At 50.0% G+C, this 19,838-nt stretch overlaps 1 protein-coding gene across 1 annotated transcript in view; it reads right to left on the reverse strand.

The window, feature by feature from the left end:
* Window positions 1-1,679: 1,679 nt before the first annotated feature.
* The window catches only part of LOC149437737 (BICD family-like cargo adapter 2), a 48,788-nt gene continuing 30,629 nt past the window's right edge, over window positions 1,680-19,838 (reverse strand). The window contains exons 4-10 of the mRNA XM_089660679.1: window positions 19,716-19,832; window positions 16,973-17,119; window positions 16,583-16,738; window positions 12,490-12,636; window positions 9,994-10,124; window positions 8,846-8,966; window positions 1,680-8,754 (exon numbers count right to left, since the gene is read on the reverse strand). Of these exons, the coding sequence (XP_089516805.1) occupies window positions 8,599-8,754; window positions 8,846-8,966; window positions 9,994-10,124; window positions 12,490-12,636; window positions 16,583-16,738; window positions 16,973-17,119; window positions 19,716-19,832 (975 nt within the window). The 3' untranslated portion in view covers window positions 1,680-8,598. The remainder of the gene's footprint in view (window positions 8,755-8,845; window positions 8,967-9,993; window positions 10,125-12,489; window positions 12,637-16,582; window positions 16,739-16,972; window positions 17,120-19,715; window positions 19,833-19,838) is intronic.

The following is a 19,838-nucleotide window of genomic DNA, read 5'->3' on the forward strand; positions in this document are numbered from 1 at the left end:
AGTCACCCCGTTATTTTCCCTAGGCAGAGACACCCCGTTATTTTCCCTAGGCAGAGACACCCCGCTATTTTTCCTGGGCAGAGACACCCCGTTATTTGTCCTGGGCAGAGACACCCCGTTATTTGTCCTGGGCAGAGACACCCCGTTATTTGTCCTGGGCAGAGACACCCCGTTATTCGTCCTGGGCAGAGTCACCCCGTTATTTGTCCTGGGCAGAGACACCCCGGTATTTGTCCTGGGCAGGGTCACCCCGTTATTTGTCCTGGGCAGAGTCACCCCGTTATTTGTCCTGGGCAGAGTCACCCAGTTTTTAGTCCTGGGCAGAGACACCCCGTTATTTGTCCTGGGCAGAGGCACCCCGTTATTTGTCCTGGGCAGAGACACCCAGTTATTCGTCCTGGGCAGAGACACCCCGTTATTCGTCCTGGGCAGAGACACCCCGTTATTTGTCCTGGGCAGAGTCACCCCGTTATTCGTCCTGGGCAGAGTCACCCCGTTATTTGTCCTGGGCAGTCACCCCGTTATTTGTCCTGGGCAGAGTCACCCCGTTATTTTCCCTAGGCAGAGACACCCCGTTATTTTCCCTAGGCAGAGACACCCCGCTATTTTTCCTGGGCAGAGACACCCCGTTATTTGTCCTGGGCAGAGACACCCCGTTATTTGTCCTGGGCAGAGACACCCCGTTATTTGTCCTGGGCAGAGACACCCCGTTATTCGTCCTGGGCAGAGACACCCCGCTATTTTTCCTGGGCAGAGACACCCCGGTATTTGTCCTGGGCAGAGACACCCCGTTATTTGTCCTGGGCAGAGTCACCCCGTTATTCATCCTGGGCAGAGACACCCCGTTATTTGTCCTGGGCAGAGTCACCTTGGTTATTTGTCCTGGGCAGGGTCACCCCGTTATTTGTCCTGGGCAGAGACACCCCGTTATTTGTCCTGGGCAGAGTCACCTTGGTTATTTGTCCTGGGCAGGGTCACCCCGTTATTTGTCCTGGGCAGAGACACCCCGTTATTTGTCCTGGGCAGAGTCACCTTGGTTATTTGTCCTGGGCAGAGACACCCCGTTATTTGTCCTGGGCAGAGACACCCCGTTATTTGTCCTGGGCAGAGTCACCCCGTTATTTGTCCAGGAGACAGAGGGGAAATCCAAAATGTTTTGGGTGTCACCAGTCCAGGAAGTGAGGGGAATCTTCCAGTGGGGACACGGGTTCTAGGTGGGGCTGGTCAGACACGAGGGGGCACCTGATGAGCAGACAAGGGGTCCTCATGGGCAGTAGGGTGTCCCGCGGTGGTGCCCGCCCAATGGAGTTCGATGTGGTCAGGCCTCTGTAGAGTGTCAGCTCCGCAGGCTCTCCTGGTGAATTAGAATGATTCAGAGGGGCCAGGCCCAGTTCCAGGCGGAGTCTCTGGTGTCTCTCCGCCCACCATGGGGTGCACCAGGAGGGGGTGATGGACCGTGACTCTCCTCCCATGTCATTGGGGTATGGAGTACTCTTGGGGGGATGGGCAGTGATGATGTCATAATGACCTCTCGGTTCAATTTCGGATGAATTCTGATTGGTTAATGCTTTTGTTTCTTCTAACATGGCCCCCACCCTGCCCCAGTGTGACTCCCTAGGCTGGGGCCCCTGTGGCCCCATCATGACTTTTGACTGCACAATGACAGAAAAACACAAACATTCAAAATAACAATTTATATACATAACGGATCAGATTATATACACATTATAAATGCTATACAGACTATACACCGAGCAGCAAATAATGTGTACAAGGAGCCGGCCCCTCCCCCTGAGGGGTGACCACAGACGTGCAACCTGCCCCTCCCCCTGTGGGGTGACCACAGACATGGAACCTGCCCCTCCCCCTGTGGGGTGACCACAGACATGGAACCTGCCCCTCCCCCTGTGGGGTGACCACAGACGTGGAACCTGCCCCTCCCCCTGAGGGGTGACCACAGACATGGAACCTGCCCTCCCCCTGAGGGGTGACCACAGACATGGAACCTGCCCCTCCCCCTGTGGGGTGACCACAGACGTGGAACCTGCCCCTCCCCCTGAGGGGTGACCACAGACGTGGAACCTGCCCCTCCCCCTGTGGGGTGACCACAGACATGGGGCAAGGAACCTGCCCCTCCCCCTGCGGGGTGACCACAGACGTGGAACCTGCCCCTCCCCCTGCGGGGTGACCACAGACGTGGAACCTGCCCCTCCCCCTGCGGGGTGACCACAGACATGGGGCAAGGAACCTGCCCCTCCCCCTGCGGGGTGACCACAGACGTGGAACCTGCCCCTCCCCCTTCGGGATGACCACAGACATGGGACAAGGAACCTGCCCCTCCCCCTGCGGGGTGACCACAGACATGGAACCTGCCCCTCCCCCTGCGGGGTGACCACAGACATGGGGCAAGGAACCTGCCCCTCCCCCTGCGGGGTGACCACAGACGTGGAACCTGCCTCTCCCCCTTCGGGATGACCACAGACATGGGACAAGGAACCTGCCCCTCCCCCTGCGGGGTGACCACAGACGTGGAACCTGCCCCTCCCCCCGAGGGGTGACCACAGACATGGAACCTGCCCCTTCCCCTGTGGGGGTGACCACAGACGTGGAACCTGCCCCTCCCCCTGAGGGGTGACCACAGACGTGGAACCTGCCCCTCCCCCTGAGGGGTGACCACAGACATGGAACCTGCCCCTCCCCCTGCGGGGTGACCACAGATGTGGAACCTCCCCCTCCCCCTTCGGGATGTCCACAGACATGGGACAAGGAACCTGTCCCTCCCCCCTGTGGGGTGACCACAGACATGGCACAAGGAGCCTGCCCCTCCCCCCTGTGGGGTGACCACAGACTTGGGGCAAGGAACCTGCCCCTCCCCCTGCAAGGTGACCACAGACATGGGACAAGGAACCTGCTCCTCCCCCCTGCGGGGTGACCACAGACATGGGACAAGGAGCCTGCCCCTCCCCCTTGTGGGGTGACCACAGACATGGGACAAGGAGCCTGCCCCTCCCCCTGCGGGGTGACCACAGACATGGGGCAAGGAACCTGCCCCTCCCCCTGCGCGGTGACCACAGACATGGGACAAGGAGCCTGCCCCTCCCCCTGCGCAGTGACCACAGACATGGGACAAGGAGCCTGCCCCTCCCCCTGCGGGGTGACCACAGACATGGGACAAGGAACCTGCCCCTCCCTCTTTGGGGTGTCACAGATTGGGGGCAGCTCTGGGATAGGCAGCCTGCAGTGCTCAGGTCCATTGGGCAGGAATTATAAACTTGCAAGGAGACTTTTCTGATTCGTTGTAATATACCATAGATGGGGGAGGGGGACCTACCTCGCCCACTGGGGGGTCATCAATAAGTACCCTGTCCACTATGGGGAGCCCTACGATCACCCATTGGGTGCTCTACAATACAGAGATCTCTGCCTCCAAGTCGATATTCCACCCATCGGGTGTCGGCATTGAAAAAGGATTTCTGGACTTCCCAAAAAACCTTTTTCTTTGAGTCCATTGAGGGCCACAGGGATTCAGAAACAGTCGGGTCACACTGCCCTCTACAGGAGGTGAGGACTCTGGCAAACAGAAAATGCTATGAGCCCGTCCCGTATAATCCCTCCTCTACCCAGCATGCCTCAGTTCTGTGAGAAAGCAACACATGGGACCAGCAAAAATCACAGATGGTTGGGAGGACCTGTGGCCCTCAATGGACTCCAAGAAATAGATTTTACAGTAGATGCATGAATCTTATTTCCTTTCTCATCTATTGAGGGACACAGGAATTCCGAAAAAGTTGGGACGTCCAAAAGTAACCAAAGAAGGGGTAACAAAAGCCAATGACAGGCCTGTAAGAAAGGAACTGGCAACTCAGGGCCCAACACCAACATCTAAACCAGATGAAAAGAAGCCCCTGCAAGACAGAGGAAAGTGCCAGTGACCAAAATGAGGCCACAGAGCATCAACCTGAGGACAGAAGAAGTCACCACCAGGCAGAAGGACTCTACATGAAGGAACAACGAGCCTGAACCAGATGAGAAGAAGCCCCTGCAAGACAGAGGAAAGTGCCAGTGACCAAAATGAGGCCACAGAGCATCAACCTGAGGACTGAAGAAGTCACCACCAAGGAGAAGGACTCTACCTGAAGGAACAACGAGCCTGAACCAGATAAGAAGAAGCCCCTGCAAGACAGAGGAATGTGCCAGTGACCAAAATGAGGCCACAGAGCATCAACCTGAGGACTGAAGAAGTCACCACCAAGGAGAAGGACTCTACCTGAAGGAACAACAAGCCTGAACCAGATGAGAAGAAGCCCCTGCAAGACAGAGGAAAGTGCCAGTGACCAAAATGAGGCCACAGAGCATCAACCTGAGGACAGAAGAAGTCACCACCAAGGAGAAGGACTCTACCTGAAGGAACAACGAGCCTGAACCAGATGAGAAGAAGCCCCTAAAAGACAGAGGAAAGTTCCCGTGACCAAAATGAGGGCACAGAGCATCAACCTGAGGACAGAAGAAGTCACCACCAAGGAGAAGGACTCTACATGAAGGAACAACGAGCCTGAACCAGATGAGAAGAAGCCCCTAAAAGACAGAGGAAAGTGCCAGTGACCAAAATGAGGGCACAGAGCATCAACCTGAGGACAGAAGAAGTCACCACCAAGGAGAAGAACTCTGCCTGAAGGAGCAATGAGCCTGAACCAGTGAGAGGCTAATAAACCAAAAATTCACCAAAACGGGTACAAGGAAGAAATAGTCCAACAATGTGATGTCAGGAACATAAAAACCACTAGGACAAATCCCCAAGCAGAACGTGTCCAAAGAGGGAACCTTGGACAAAAAAACAGGTCTAGAAGGGAAGACCAGATGGTCTACAGGCGACAGGCCCAATCCTTACACTCCTAACCCTTCAGATCCTGGGAAGGAAGGTTTAGTGGTAAGAATGAGATTGCCTGGCCAGCCAACCAGATATCCAAACAAGATATTCACAGAAGGTGAGAATCCTCACAATGTAAAGAGTATAGCTAAGAGACTACTAGAGGATTCAAGGGGACCAACCCTGAAGTCAGCATAACTGAAAGGAGGGTAGGGTTCACAAGAGGTACCCACAAAAGGGGAAGGCAGGACGAGCAAGAGGATGAGCAAAACCATCCAAAGGGAACAAAAGAAGTGCAGAATCTGCCTAACCCTGAGCACAGAACATGGTTCTAAAATCTCCAAACATGCTCCGGTCCAGCGACATGGCCAGAATTGTGGGGCAAGGGGCAGGAATCTTAGCTAGACTGCTAAGAAAATTCATCTGATTGAGAACAAAACAGAGGAAGGGATTTGGAGGATCATCCTCAGGAGCAGCCACAGAAAAAAAAAAAACCTATCTCCAGGTAATCTGGTCCCAAAAAACCTTGTGATGTACTCCATTCCCAGCAAGGGTTACCTGCAACAGGATCCCAGCATGTTTTTCCTTCTGTCAATCTAGGGGTGCGCAGAGATCTCCAGCAGCAAGCCAAGTCTCAACTTAGACAAGGAAAGGGGATTCCACAACCTGAGGAACCCAGGAACATCTAGGACGTTGCACTGCTTTGTGCAATAGCACAAAGAGGACAGTGAGGGGCAACTGAAGGAGGTGCGAAATAAAAGGGGTTAGCCTGTGGGCCAAAAGTGTTGTCTTGAGCACCCAGCTGGTGGAAAGACAAACTACGCAAGGACCCACAGCCAGCCCCCCACTTGTAGAAGTGTAGGTGCACCTTCATCCCGAAGGCTTGGCAGAGGGCTTACCTGACTTCTGGCTTCTACAACCTGAATGGGAGTTGGGCTCCGAAGAACTAAAAGTACTTCTGCAGTGGATGAAGAAGGGTGGGATTTCCCTAACTACTCCTCAACCTCCTGCCCGGAGGTAGAAATACACTCAAGCTGCCCGTGGCATTGCCAGTGATGGTGTCAAGAGTAGTTCTGAAAAGACTATGTCCCTTTGAAGGCTAATTTGGTCAGATAGCTCTTGAATGCAGCATTCATGTCCCAGCTACGTAGCAAGAGTGTTCTGTAGATTTGTACGGACCGTGCAATGTGAGACACACGTTTAGATGCTTTTACCAAGCCATCAAAAATATAGTACAAGGCTCCAATAGCTCTATGAAACAGCGGCCAACTCAACAGTGAAGGGGATCCCTTTCGAGGGAATCCACCCATTCTGACACATTTTGAAAGATTCAAGTTGCTTCCAACACGGGACAGAAGGCCAGACCAGTCAATTTAAGGAGGGGCTTTCTGGTAAGGTGGGTCACTGGTATATCAACAGTGGGAACAGACCACTGATTTACAAATTCCCTCTCAAAGGGAAAAAGTTCTGGCACACTTTCAGGTAGGACCCAGGACCCTTCAGGATGGATTACAGTCCGTATAGAGGAAATGTTCAGACATCCGGGGTAGTGGAAAGATCTCGTAGAAGCTCTAAAAGAGCTAAGGCCTGGAGAAAGCAGGCTAAACCTCCAGATGCAGGATAAGATGCAATGCATCAATAAGGTCTTAAACGGCACTCGGTAAATCTGAGTCAACTGTGGTGCCAGAAAACATGGAGGTCCCTGTGGACATGGGACAAGCCTTGGCCTCACCCAACAAAGACTCTAGTAATAAAGACTCAAACAATAAGGGTCTCAGGTTCTAGATTGCAGGTGTTGGTCCCTTTTGGGGATACCAAGTAAATGTCCTTAGAACCACCAGAGGACTAAGGGCTGAGGTCATGGCAACAAGAGTGTGTCTTAGCAAAGACAAGCCTGGGGCGGTGTCACAACTCTGGACCTGGAGAAAGCTCCAAGGATACCACAGTACACTCAGGTCTGAAAAGTACAACAATGTAGAGTCCAGGACCCGAAGGTCACATTCCATGCTAGACCTGCACATCCAGTTCAGCAGGGTCCTGGTATGACCTCCAAAGCTTGCACTGAGGTAATCCCAATCTGGACAGCTACTATGGAGGAAAAAGCTCAAACTGCGACCTAGCAAAGGAATATGACTTAAGTCACTGAAGAAACATTTCCACAAAGCAAAGCTAGAAAAAGTCATTAGACTCACATTAGAAAAAAACTGAGGCATGCTGGGTATAGGAGGGGTTATAAAGGGCCAGGTTTCTGTTTGCCAGTGTCCCAACCTCCTGTGGGCGGTAGTAAAAACCCAACTCTTTCTGAATTTCTGTGTCCCTTAATAGATATGAGAGGGGAAAAAACAGCCCTATACTGTAGCTAGGGATGATGGGATCATGGACCTGATGGCACATGTCACACAGCGGTGTGATGGACTCATGGAAAAGACAGAGAGAGAAGATGTGTCGATGATATGATGGTATTGTAGATGGAGTGTGAGATGTCTGTGAATACATGATGGAGATTTACATAGAATGGAGTACAAGATGGATCAGCAGATTGGATAGTAGATGTGATGGACTTGATGAGGTCATGGACACGTAGAATCCTTAACACTTTGGAACAGTAGACCAATAAAGTTCTACAAGCTATGGTTGAGGTGATGAGTTCATGCTTATGGTCACAATATATCATGGTATGAGGCTAATACAAACATATATGTCATGGTATCCAATAAGATAGAGACACAGATGTCATGAAGATCATGGAGATTGTGGGAACAAGAGATTGGAGATGGAGTGTAAAGGGGACATGGAATGGGAAATAATTCAGTAGGTAGGGACATGATCGATTTTTGAGTGTAAAGGACTTGGAATTGGGGACGGATGGAGTGTGAGGAAACATGGAGTTGGAGACGATGGAGGGGAATTGGAAATAATGGGGTGTGAGGGTGCATGGACTTGGAGACAATGGAGTGTGAGGGGACATTGAATTGGAGATGATGGAGGGGAATTGGAGATGATGGAGCATGAAGGAACACGGACTTGGAGACGATGGTGGGCGAGGAGCATGGAATTGGAGATAATGGGGTGTGAGGGTGCATGGACTTGGAGACAATGGAGTGTGAGGGGCCATGGAATTGGAGATAATGGGGTGTGAGGAGGGGCCTGGAATTGGAGACGATAGAATGTGTGGGGACATGGTATTGGAGATTATGGAAACATGGAATTGGAGACGATGGTGCACGAGGGGCCATGGAATTGGAGATAATGGGGTGTGAGGGGGGGCCTGGAATTGGAGACGATGGAGCATGTGGGGACATGGTATTGGAGATTATGGAAACATGGAACTGGAGATGATGAAGCGTGAGGGGACATGGAATTACTGATAACTGCAGTTCCATCCCACACTTCATTATGTAGGTCAAGGTGGACTGGAAGAATGTGATGGTAGTAGATGTCAATGTCGCCTCCATAACTCTATCATGATAACAAGGACACATGGATAAATGGAGTGATGAGATATGATGGAACTGTAGACTAGATGGACTTCTAGATTTGATGGGATAGGAAGGGTGATGAATTCCTAGACATGGTGTCAGACGTAACACTCCCAGGGTCCGTCCTATAGATGAAGTCAAAGGATTTCGCACTATGATGGAGGTACAAAAGTAATGGTGGTAAAAGGTGCTCCAGATCTAGAGAAACAGTGAGGGGTTGGAGGTATTTTTTAGTCTCTCGCATTGTCTTTATCAATTCCTCTTGAAGATCGAGAAGATTCCACTGCCACTGTCCCGGGATCGTCTGGTGCTCCCTTTTCTAGTCGGTGTGCTGGGAGCGGATTCTGAGGCTTTCTCCTGATCTCTTTGTGACTTCAGCTGTTGGCTGATAACAATCTGCATGTCATCCTGTGAATAGACCAGACACAAATATGAACAAACTGGCAGCATTCTCCTCCCAGGGTGGCCATTTCCCAAGACCCAGCCCACCACTCCTCACCTGCCATGCCTCCAGCTCTTGGCTCAGCAGCACTTTTTGCTCCACAGCACTGAGAAGCTGCCGACTCATGGAATCCTTCTCCAATCGACACTTTGCCAACTCCAGCTCTAACTCGCCTTTTCTAAGGAGACCAAAAAAATGTTAAAAAATCACCTATACCAGAAGAGCCTGAATGAGCAAATGACTCGTGGGGGCACATGAAAGCTGTTAGGACCTGCAGGGAGTGTCTGTGCACCATGGATGATATGGAGAAATGGTGGGAAACTTTGAATGTGTTTGTATGGCCAAATTTCTACCCACTTGTCACAAACAACACTGCACTTCAGCCAGGTTGTATTGCCTTCCTTCAATCTTGGGGGGAAAAAAGTTGGAAGGAAAACATGAAATACAGTCCACGTTTTATAGTCGTAACATTGTGGGCCCCCAACCATCACACCTTTATGAGCTTGTTCGATATCCCTTTCCAAAATCATGGCCATTAACATGGAGTTGCCACAAGATTTTAGAGGGTGTCTGTGGGAATTCGTGCCCATTTGTGAGATAAGGTACTGTTTTTGGATTAAAAGACCTGGCTCACAATCAGCCTTCCAATTCATCCCAAAGGTGTTCGGTAGGGTTGAGGTCGGGGTCAATCAGGTTCCTCCACACCAAACACATCAAACCATGTCTTCATGGAGATGTTGGTGGAGTAGACCTGGTTCATTCCAATTCATCCCAAAGGTGTTCGGTAGGGTTGAGGTCAGGACTCTACAGGACACTCGAGTTGCTCCGTACCAAACTGGTCATCCATGTCTTTATCAAGATGGTGTGTACACAGGGGACAGTCATGGGGGAACAGAAAAGGGTCTTCACCAAACTGTTACCACAAGGTTGGAAGAGCTCAGTTGCAATGTCTTTGTATGATGCAGTATTAACAGGACCCTTCACTAGACACACCAGAACTCAATCAGTTAGAGGGATGGACCATTATGTCAGCCTATATAGTGTATGAGGGGACTATAAAGTGCATCACACATCATCCTAGGGACAATCATTCCTCTCAATTATCCACATCTGTGATACATTTGTAGGCCTACAGAGCAGCAAACATCACAGACCAACCCACCACAGTTATCAATATATCAAATGAAAATGGCTAGATGTCTTACTTCATGATGGCCTCATCACGGTCAGAGATGGCTTGTTTCAGGACACTGTCAACATCATTCTGCTGGGACATATCACGCAGCTTCTGAAGTTCCTCTCGTAGAGAGCTCATCTCCACGTATTGGATGGTGACCTGGCGGGAGAGCAGAATAGAGGACTGTCACATACAGCAGTCATATACATAGAAAATCCATACAATGCACAACCGATAGACTGCATACAACTATGAGGGGCCTCTTTATAAATGTCACACAGCTTCTATTAACGGGAACGAGGATTCTGACACCTTGTGTTTCCATTGGGCAAGAAGAACCCAATTAACCCATTTTACAGATAAGTCCACCAATTTATAACAATATCACTCTATACCTGGCATAATTCATTCATGTCTCTGGAGGGGAGCTGGACAAGGAACCTCAGGAGGAACTACATCATTCTACACCAGGGGTGGGCAACTAATTTTCCCAAGGGGGCCATAAGAGAAACAAGCTGTTGTTGAGGGCCAAAATTAATTCTGCTCAATACTAGTTTTGGAAATGGGAAGGTGCATAAGTACGTAAACCTGTAGAAAACATACACCTGGTGCTAGGAATAATAGCTACAACTGCTCATGAAACAGGTCTCTTTCGGAGGGGGGATGTTAAAAATGGGCAGCTGAAACGGATGGAGCATGTTCCATGGCAGCGGCATTTTTACATTGGGCTGCAGAGTTTGACAAGCAGCACCACTTTTCAAACTTGCCTATTGAGTTCAATAGGGCCACACTTCAGTCATTGGGGCCACACCTCAGTCACCTGCAATACACGAGGAGGAGGATCAGCTCAGAGAGACATGCTGATAGTGGAGGCATTGAGGGTTGGAATTTGCCCAGGTCTGATCTTCACCTGGCTTATTCCATTTGTGTCTCAGGAGGGGAGATGTCATGTTCAAAGGAGGGGAGCTGGACATGGAACCTGAGGGGCAATTATATCTCCCCACACTTGGCATAATCCATTCATGTCTTGGGAGGGAAGCCAGACAAGGAACTTCACAGGGGAGCATTGTCACTCTACATGTGGTATAATCCATTCATGACTCAGAAGGGAAGCTGTAAAAGGAACTTCAGGAGAACATCATCTAGACAAGGAACCTCACATGGGAACATCATCACTCTACATGTGGTATAATCCATTCATGTCTCGGGAAGGATGCTAGACAAGGAACCTCACACAGGAACATCATCACTCTACATGTGGTATAATCCATTCATGTCTCGGGAAGGATGCTAGACAAGGAACCTCACACAGGAACATCATCACTCTACATGTGGTATAACCCATTCATGTCTCGGGAAGGATGCTAGACAAGGAACCTCACACAGGAACATCATCACTCTACATGTGGTATAATCCATTCATGTCTCGGGAAGGATGCTAGACAAGGAACCTCACACAGGAACATCATCACTCTACATGTGCTATAATCCATTCATGTCTCAGGAAGGATGCTAGACAAGGAACCTCACACAGGAACATCATCACTCTACATGTGGTATATCCCATTCATGTCTCGGGAAGGATGCTAGACAAAGAACCTCACACGGGAACATCATCACTCTACATGTGGTATAATCCATTCATGTCTCAGGAAGGATGCTAGACAAGGAACCTCACATGGGAACATCATCACTCTACATGTGGTATAATCCATTCATGTCTCGAGAAGGATGCTAGACAAGGAACCTCACACGGGAACATCATCACTCTACATGTGGTATAACCCATTCATGTCTCAGGAAGGATGCTAGACAAGGAACCTCACACGGGAACATCATCACTCTACATGTGGTATAATCCATTCATGTCTCAGGAAGGATGCTAGACAAGGAACCTCACACAGGAACATAAAGACTCTACACCTGCCATAGTCCATTCATGTCTCAGGAGGACATGGAACTTCAGGGGAACGTCGTCGCTCTACACTTGGCATAACCTATTCATGTCTCAGGAGGGGAGCCAGGCAAGGAACCTCAGGGAAATGTTGTCACTCTACACCTGGCACAGTCCATTCATGTATTGAGAGGGGGAGCTGGACAAGGAAGCTCCACACCTGGCATAATCCTCATAGGGAAAACATCTTCACTCTACCCCTGGCATAATCTATTCAGGTCCCAGAAGGGGGCTGGACAAGGAACCTCACAGGAGGAGCCATTGGTTTTTCTAGCCATCGGTCGACTTTTCACTTTTTTTTTCTCATTTTGCTTTCACGGCTCTTGTGAACTGAATGTAAATAGGACTCTTAGGATCACAGGCTCCAATAGAGAGAACCTGTCTCCTGCTCACAAAGGGTGGAGCATTTCATTTTGATGCAGCATGTGGGGCACTGGAGAGCCAAGAAGGATGATGGTTCTCTCTTCTGGGGTTTGGGTCAGACATAGTGAAATGTTTCTTGCTGATCATGTGATCTCTTGTGTCTATGCTATAGGCTGCTCACTGCACAACCTGTTCACGTCTGCTCACCTGATCCTGTAGTCTGATCACTTCCTCTTCCTTCTCTCGAAGGAGGTCTCTCTCCTGTTGCGTCAGATATGCCGCCATATGAACTGCAAGGTCAGGAACTCGACCTGGCTGGGGACCAACATTGGCAGATGGATTGATGGGGCCATCCTATGGCGAGAGAAAACCACATGTGTGACCTACCATACAATGCTCCTGATAATAAACTGCACAGATCCTGATAATATGAACATGGGGACATACAGCATATACAACCCAAGTGCCGGCTGTAGGATCCCACCATGTATATACAACCCAAGTGCCGGCTGTAGGATCCCACCATGTATATACAACCCAAGTGCCGGCTGTAGGATCCCACCATGTATATACAACCCAAGTGCCGGCTGTAGGATCCCACCATGTATATACAACCCAAGTGCCGGCTGTAGGATCCCACCATGTATATACAACCCAAGTGCCGTCTGTAGGATCCCACCATGTATATATAACCCAAGTGCTGACTGTAGGATCCCACCATGTATATACAACTCAAGTGCTGTCTGTAGGATCCCACCATGTATATACAACCCAAGTGCCGGCTGTAGGATCCCACCATGTATATACAACCCAAGTGCCGGCTGTAGGATCCCACCATGTATATACAACCCAAGTGCCGGCTGTAGGATCCCACCATGTATATACAACCCAAGTGCTGTCTGTAGGATCCCACCATGTATATATAACCCAAGTGCTGACTGTAGGATCCCACCATGTATATACAACTCAAGTGCTGTCTGTAGGATCCCACCATGTATATACAACCCAAGTGCCGGCTGTAGGATCCCACCATGTATATACAACCCAAGTGCCGGCTGTAGGATCCCACCATGTATATACAACCCAAGTGCCGGCTGTAGGATCCCACCATGTATATACAACCCAAGTGCCGGCTGTAGGATCCCACCATATATATACAACCCAAGTGCCGGCTGTAGGATCCCACCATGTATATACAACCCAAGTGCCGGCTGTAGGATCCCACCATGTATATACAACCCAAGTGCCAGCTGTAGGATCCCACCATGTATATACAACCCAAGTGCCGGCTGTAGGATCCCACCATGTATATGCAACCCAAGTGCTGTCTGTAGGATCCCACCATATATATGCAACCCAAGTGCTGTCTGTAGGATCCCACCATGTATATACAACCCAAGTGCTGGCTGTAGGATCCCACCATATATATATACAACCCAAGTGCTGGCTGTAGGATCCCACCATGTATAGACAACCCAAGTGCTCACCCTAGGTTCCCACCATGTATATACAACCCAAGTGCTGGCTGTAGAATCCCACCATGTATAGACAACCCAAGTGCTCACCCTAGGATCTCACCATGTATATACAACCCAAGTGCCGGCTGTAGGATCCCACCATGTATATACAACCCAAGTGCCGGCTGTAGGATCCCACCATGTATATACAACCCAAGTGCCGGCTGTAGGATCCCACCATGTATATACAACCCAAGTGCCGGCTGTAGGATCCCACCATGTATATACAACACAAGTGCTGGCTGTAGGATCCCACCATGTATAGACAACCCAAGTGCTCACCCTAGGATCCCACCATGTATATACAACCCAAGTGCCGGCTGTAGGATCCTACCATGTATATACAATCCAAGTGCCGGCTGTAGGATCCCATCATATATATATACAACCCAAGTGCCGGCTGCAGGTTCCCACCATATATATATACAACCCAAGTGCTGGCTGTAGGATCCCACCATGTATATACAACCCAAGTGCTCACCCTAGGATCCCCTCATGTATATGCAACCCAAACGCTGGCTGTAGGATCGCACTATGTACAGACAACTTAAGTACCGGCTGTAAGATCCTACCATGTATGGACAACCCAAGTGCTCACCCTAGGATCCCACCATGTATATACAACCCAAGTGCCAGCTGTAAAATCCCACCATGTATATACAACCCAAGTGCTCACCCTAGGATCCCACCATGTATATACAACCCAAGTGCCGGCTGTAGGATCCCACCATGTATATACAACCCAAGTGCCGGCTGTAGGATCGCACTATGTATATACAACCCAAGTGCCGGCTGTAGGATCCCACCATGTATATACAACCCAAGTTCTGGCTGTAGGATCCCACCATGTATATAGAACCCAAGTGCTGGCTGTAGGATCCCACCATGTATATACAACCCAAGTGTCAGCTGTAGGGTACCACCATGTATATACAACCCAAGTGCTGGCTGTAGGATCCCACCATGTATATACAACCCAAGTGCTGGCTGTAGGATCCCACCATGTATATACAACCCAAGTGCTCACCCTAGGATCCCACCATGTATATACAACCCAAGTGCCGGCTGTAGGATCCTACCATGTATATACAATCCAAGTGCCGGCTGTAGGATCCCATCATATATATATACAACCCAAGTGCCGGCTGCAGGTTCCCACCATATATATATACAACCCAAGTGCCGGCTGTAGGATCCCACCATGTATATACAACTCAAGTGCTGGCTGTAGGATCCCACCATGTATATACAACCCAAGTGCTCACCCTAGGATCCCCTCATGTATATGCAACCCAAACGCTGGCTGTAGGATCGCACTATGTACAGACAACTTAAGTACCGGCTGTAAGATCCTACCATGTATGGACAATCCAAGTGCTCACCCTAGGATCCCACCATGTATATACAACCCAAGTGCCAGCTGTAAAATCCCACCATGTATATACAACCCAAGTGCTCACCCTAGGATCCCACCATGTATATACAACCCAAGTGCCGGCTGTAGGATCCCACCATGTATATACAACCCAAGTGCCGGCTGTAGGATCGCACTATGTATATACAACCCAAGTGCCGGCTGTAGGATCCCACCATGTATATACAACCCAAGTTCTGGCTGTAGGATCCCACCATGTATATAGAACCCAAGTGCTGGCTGTAGGATCCCACCATGTATATACAACCCAAGTGTCAGCTGTAGGGTACCACCATGTATATACAACCCAAGTGCTGGCTGTAGGATCCCACCATGTATATACAACCCAAGTGCTGGCTGTAGGATCCCACCATGTATATACAACCCAAGTGCTGGCTGTAGGATCCCACCATGTATATACAACCCAAGTGTCAGCTGTAGGGTACCACCAGGTATATACAACCCAAGTGTCAGCTGTAGGGTACCACCAGGTATATACAACCCAAGTGTCAGCTGTAGGGTACCACCATGTATATAGAACCCAAGTGCTGGCTGTAGGATCCCACCATGTATATACAACCCAAGTGTCAGCTGTAGGGTACCACCATGTATATACAACCCAAGTGCTCACCCTAGGATCCCACCATGTACATACAACCCAAGTGCCGGCTGTAGGATCCCACCATGTATATACAACCCAAGTGTCAGCTGTAGGGTACCACCAGGTATATACAACCCAAGTGTCAGCTGTAGGGTACCACCAGGTATATACAACCCAAGTGTCAGCTGTAGGGTACCACCAGGTATATACAACCCAAGTGCTCACCCTAGGATCCCACCATGTACATACAACCCAAGTGCCGGCTGTAGGATCCCACCATGTATATACAACCCAAGTGTCAGCTGTAGGGTACCACCAGGTATATACAACCCAAGTGTCAGCTGTAGGGTACCACCAGGTATATACAACCCAAGTGCTCACCCTAGGATCCCACCATGTACATACAACCCAAGTGCCGGCTGTAGGGTCTCACCATGTACAGTATAATCTATCATTCAATGCTCCTGATAACAATACTTGTGACATCATGACATGAGCATACTGGCAATATGCCACATAATGGGGGAGGGGACAGGATATACACCCCGTGTGGAATGTGATCTAAACATCCTGAAATCCCCTCTATGTCTTTAGCAGGCGATACGACACGACACGGGTGGGAGCTGCAGATTGCTGTCTTAGCAGAGTCCCTTCTTCCAGTGATTGTCCTGGAGGGGAATTCTGGGACTTGTGAAATCTGAGCAAACACTGGAAGGTGATCATTCTTCTTCTTTAACCGTTTCCCTCCAGCATCCACTCCGCCCTCACCTGGCAGTCCTCCATCTCGGAGTGGAGGGAGTATTGGCTGTCATGCAGAGCCTGGCTGTCCCTCATCTTCAGCTCGTCCTGCAGCTCTTGGACTTGGCTCTGCAGGGAGCGCTGGCTGTCCCTCAGGTGCTGGGCCTCCACCTGGACCTCCTGCAACTGAAACACAACGTACCAATCAGAAACAAGCCGTGATGTGCACTGATTGGGTGACATGGGAAATGCAGACATTTCTGTATATAAGGCCAGGGTGTACAATAATATGTGGAGGGTCTGGAGCTGCTCTTCCGTCTAGCAACCAATCGGAAAGTTTATGATCTGAGAACACCAGAAATGCATTCCTCCAGCTCCCCCTCCCCACCTTCAGGGTAATAGACAGTGAAAGGTCCTCACCCGGGCCTCCCCCTCGCTCTTCTGCCTCTCCATCCTCAGTGCAGTCTCCTTCAGGGTGAAGAGGAGGTTCTGTGTGTTCTCATGCTCCTCTCTCAGCCGCTTCATCCGGCTCTCCAGGTCTTTCTTCTGCTCCAGGAGGAGGGCGTTCTGTTGGGGAGAGTGAGATGGGTCATGGCATGTTCTGATTGACCTTTTACCTCCTCCTGACCTTCTACCTCCACCTGACTGACCAACCTTCTCCTTCTACCTGACTGACCTTCTACCTCCACCTGACTGACCTTCTCCTTCTACCTGACTGACCTTCTAACTCCACCTGACTGACCTTCTCCTTCTACCTGACTGACCTTCTACCTCCACCTGACTGACCTTCTCCTTCTACCTGACTGACCTACCTCCACCTGACTGACCTTCTCCTTCTACCTGACTGACCTTCTACCTCCACCTGACTGACCTTCTCTTTCTACCTGACTGACCTTCTACCTCCACCTGACTGACCTTCTCTTTCTATCTGACTGAACTATCACCTCCATCTTCACTAGATTGACCTTCCATCTCTACCTTACTGTCCTTTCATCTTTACCTGACTGACCTTCCACCTCCACTATATTGACCTTTCACCTCCACCTTACTGACCTTTCATCTCCACTGACTGACCTTCCACCTCCACTAGATTGACCTTTCACCTCCACCTTACTGACCTTTCATCTCCACTGACTGACTTTCCACCCCCACTAGATTGACCTTTCACCTCCACCTTACTGACCCTTCATTTCCACGGACTGACCTTCTACCTCCGCATGACTGACCTTTCATCTTCATTCACTGACCTTCCACCACCATCCTACTGACTTTTCATCTCCCCTGACTGACCTTCTATCCCCACCTGACCAACCTTCCATCTACACATGACCATCCTTTCACCCCCTCATCTGACAGACCTTCCATCTACACCTTTGATCTACCCTTGACCGACCTATCTACAACTGACCATTCTTTAACCTCCCTCACATAATAGACGTCTATTTCCACCTGACCACCCTTCCATCACTACCTGACTGACCTTTTGATCTACACCTTACCAACCTTCCACTTACACTTGACCAAATTTCCATCTATACCTGTCCAACCTTCCAAACACCTCACCTGACCAACCATCCATCACCACCTGACTAACCTTTCAGCTCTACCTGCTTGATATTCTATTTCCAACTTAGGCTTGGTTCACACCTATGCAGTTTGCGTTCGAGACGTTGCTGCATTGCGTTTTCCGTTGCGTTTTTGCATCAAAAACGTAATCCATGCTTTTCTGCAGCGTTTCCATTGAAGTCTATAGAACCAAAACCACAACTTTTTCTGCTAAAATAAAAAGTCCCTGACCCTTTCCAAAAAACGCAGCGGGTGAAAACGCGGAGATGTGAACATGTGCCATATGAAATCATGTTACATGGACTGTACTGCGTTTCTACAAAACACAAAACTGTGCAGAACACGCTTAGGTGTGAACCCGGGGTAACCGAAGTTCCATCCCCAGCTGACTAACATTCCAGCTTCACATGAGGAATCTTCCACCTAAACTTAACCAACCTATCTCCACTTGGTTAACCTTTCATTTCTGCCTGGCCAATCTTCTATCTCCATCCAACCTTCCATCTCCACCTGACCAACCTTCCAACCCAACCGCAACTCATTTGCCCTATCATCTCCCCCCAAAACCTCTTCTAACTGACCTTCTATCTCACTACCATAACCTTTTATCTCTCTGACGTTCTATTCCTGAACACTTTCAGAGGTCCTCCATGATCTGAAAGTGTGAGGAGCTCTTCTGATCCCCCCTTTCCTTGACCTCCCCTCTGCGACTCCTGGCTTCTTGATTGCCCATGTGACTTCTGACTTTCCCTCTGTGACTCCTGACCTCATGATTGCCCCTGTGTGACTCCTGACCTCATGATTGCCCCCGTGTGACTCCTGACCTCATGATTGCCCCTGTGTGACTCCTGACCTCATGATTGCCCTTTGTGATTCCTGACCTCATGATTGCCCCTGTGTGACTTCTGACCTCATGATTGCCCCTGTGTGACTCCTGACCTCATGATTGCCCCTGTGTGACTCCTGACCTCATGATTGCCCTTTGTGATTCCTGACCTCATGATTGCCCCTGTGTGACTTCTGACTTTCCCTCTGTGACTCCTGACCTCATGATTGCCCCTGTGTGACTCCTGACCTCATGATTGCCCCTGTGTGACTCCTGACCTCATGATTGCCCCTGTGTGACTCCTGACCTCATGATTGCCCCTGTGTGACTCCTGACCTCATGATTGCCCCTGTGTGACTTCTGACCTCATGATTGCCCCTGTGTGACTCCTGACCTCATGACTGCCCCTGTGTGACTCCTGACCTCATGATTGCCCCTGTGTGACTCCTGACCTCATGATTGCCCCTGTGTGACTCCTGACCTCATGATTGCCCCTGTGTGACTCCTGACCTCATGATTGCCCCTGTGTGACTCCTGACCTCATGATTGCCCCTGTGTGACTCCTGACCTCATGACTGCCCCTGTGTGACTCCTGACCTCATGATTGCCCCTGTGTGACTCCTGACCTCATGATTGCCCCTGTGTGACTCCTGACCTCATGATTGCCCCTGTGTGACTCCTGACCTCATGATTGCCCCTGTGTGACTCCTGACCTCATGATTGCCCCCGTGTGACTCCTGACCTCATGATTGCCCCCGTGTGACCTCTGACCTCGCTCTGTAGGCTCTGCAGACATGGGGCGAGGTGTCCTTGGCTCAGGTTGAGCTCCCGGTTCTCTTCTCTAAGATTTTGTAGCTGCAGGGTGAGAGACTGTTCCACCTGGGAGGCCTGTGG

Source organism: Staurois parvus, unplaced genomic scaffold (genome assembly GCF_062004578.1).
Source record: "Staurois parvus isolate SC_StPar_1 unplaced genomic scaffold, SC_StPar_1.0 ptg001262l, whole genome shotgun sequence".
Classification (NCBI taxonomy): domain Eukaryota; kingdom Metazoa; phylum Chordata; class Amphibia; order Anura; family Ranidae; genus Staurois; species Staurois parvus.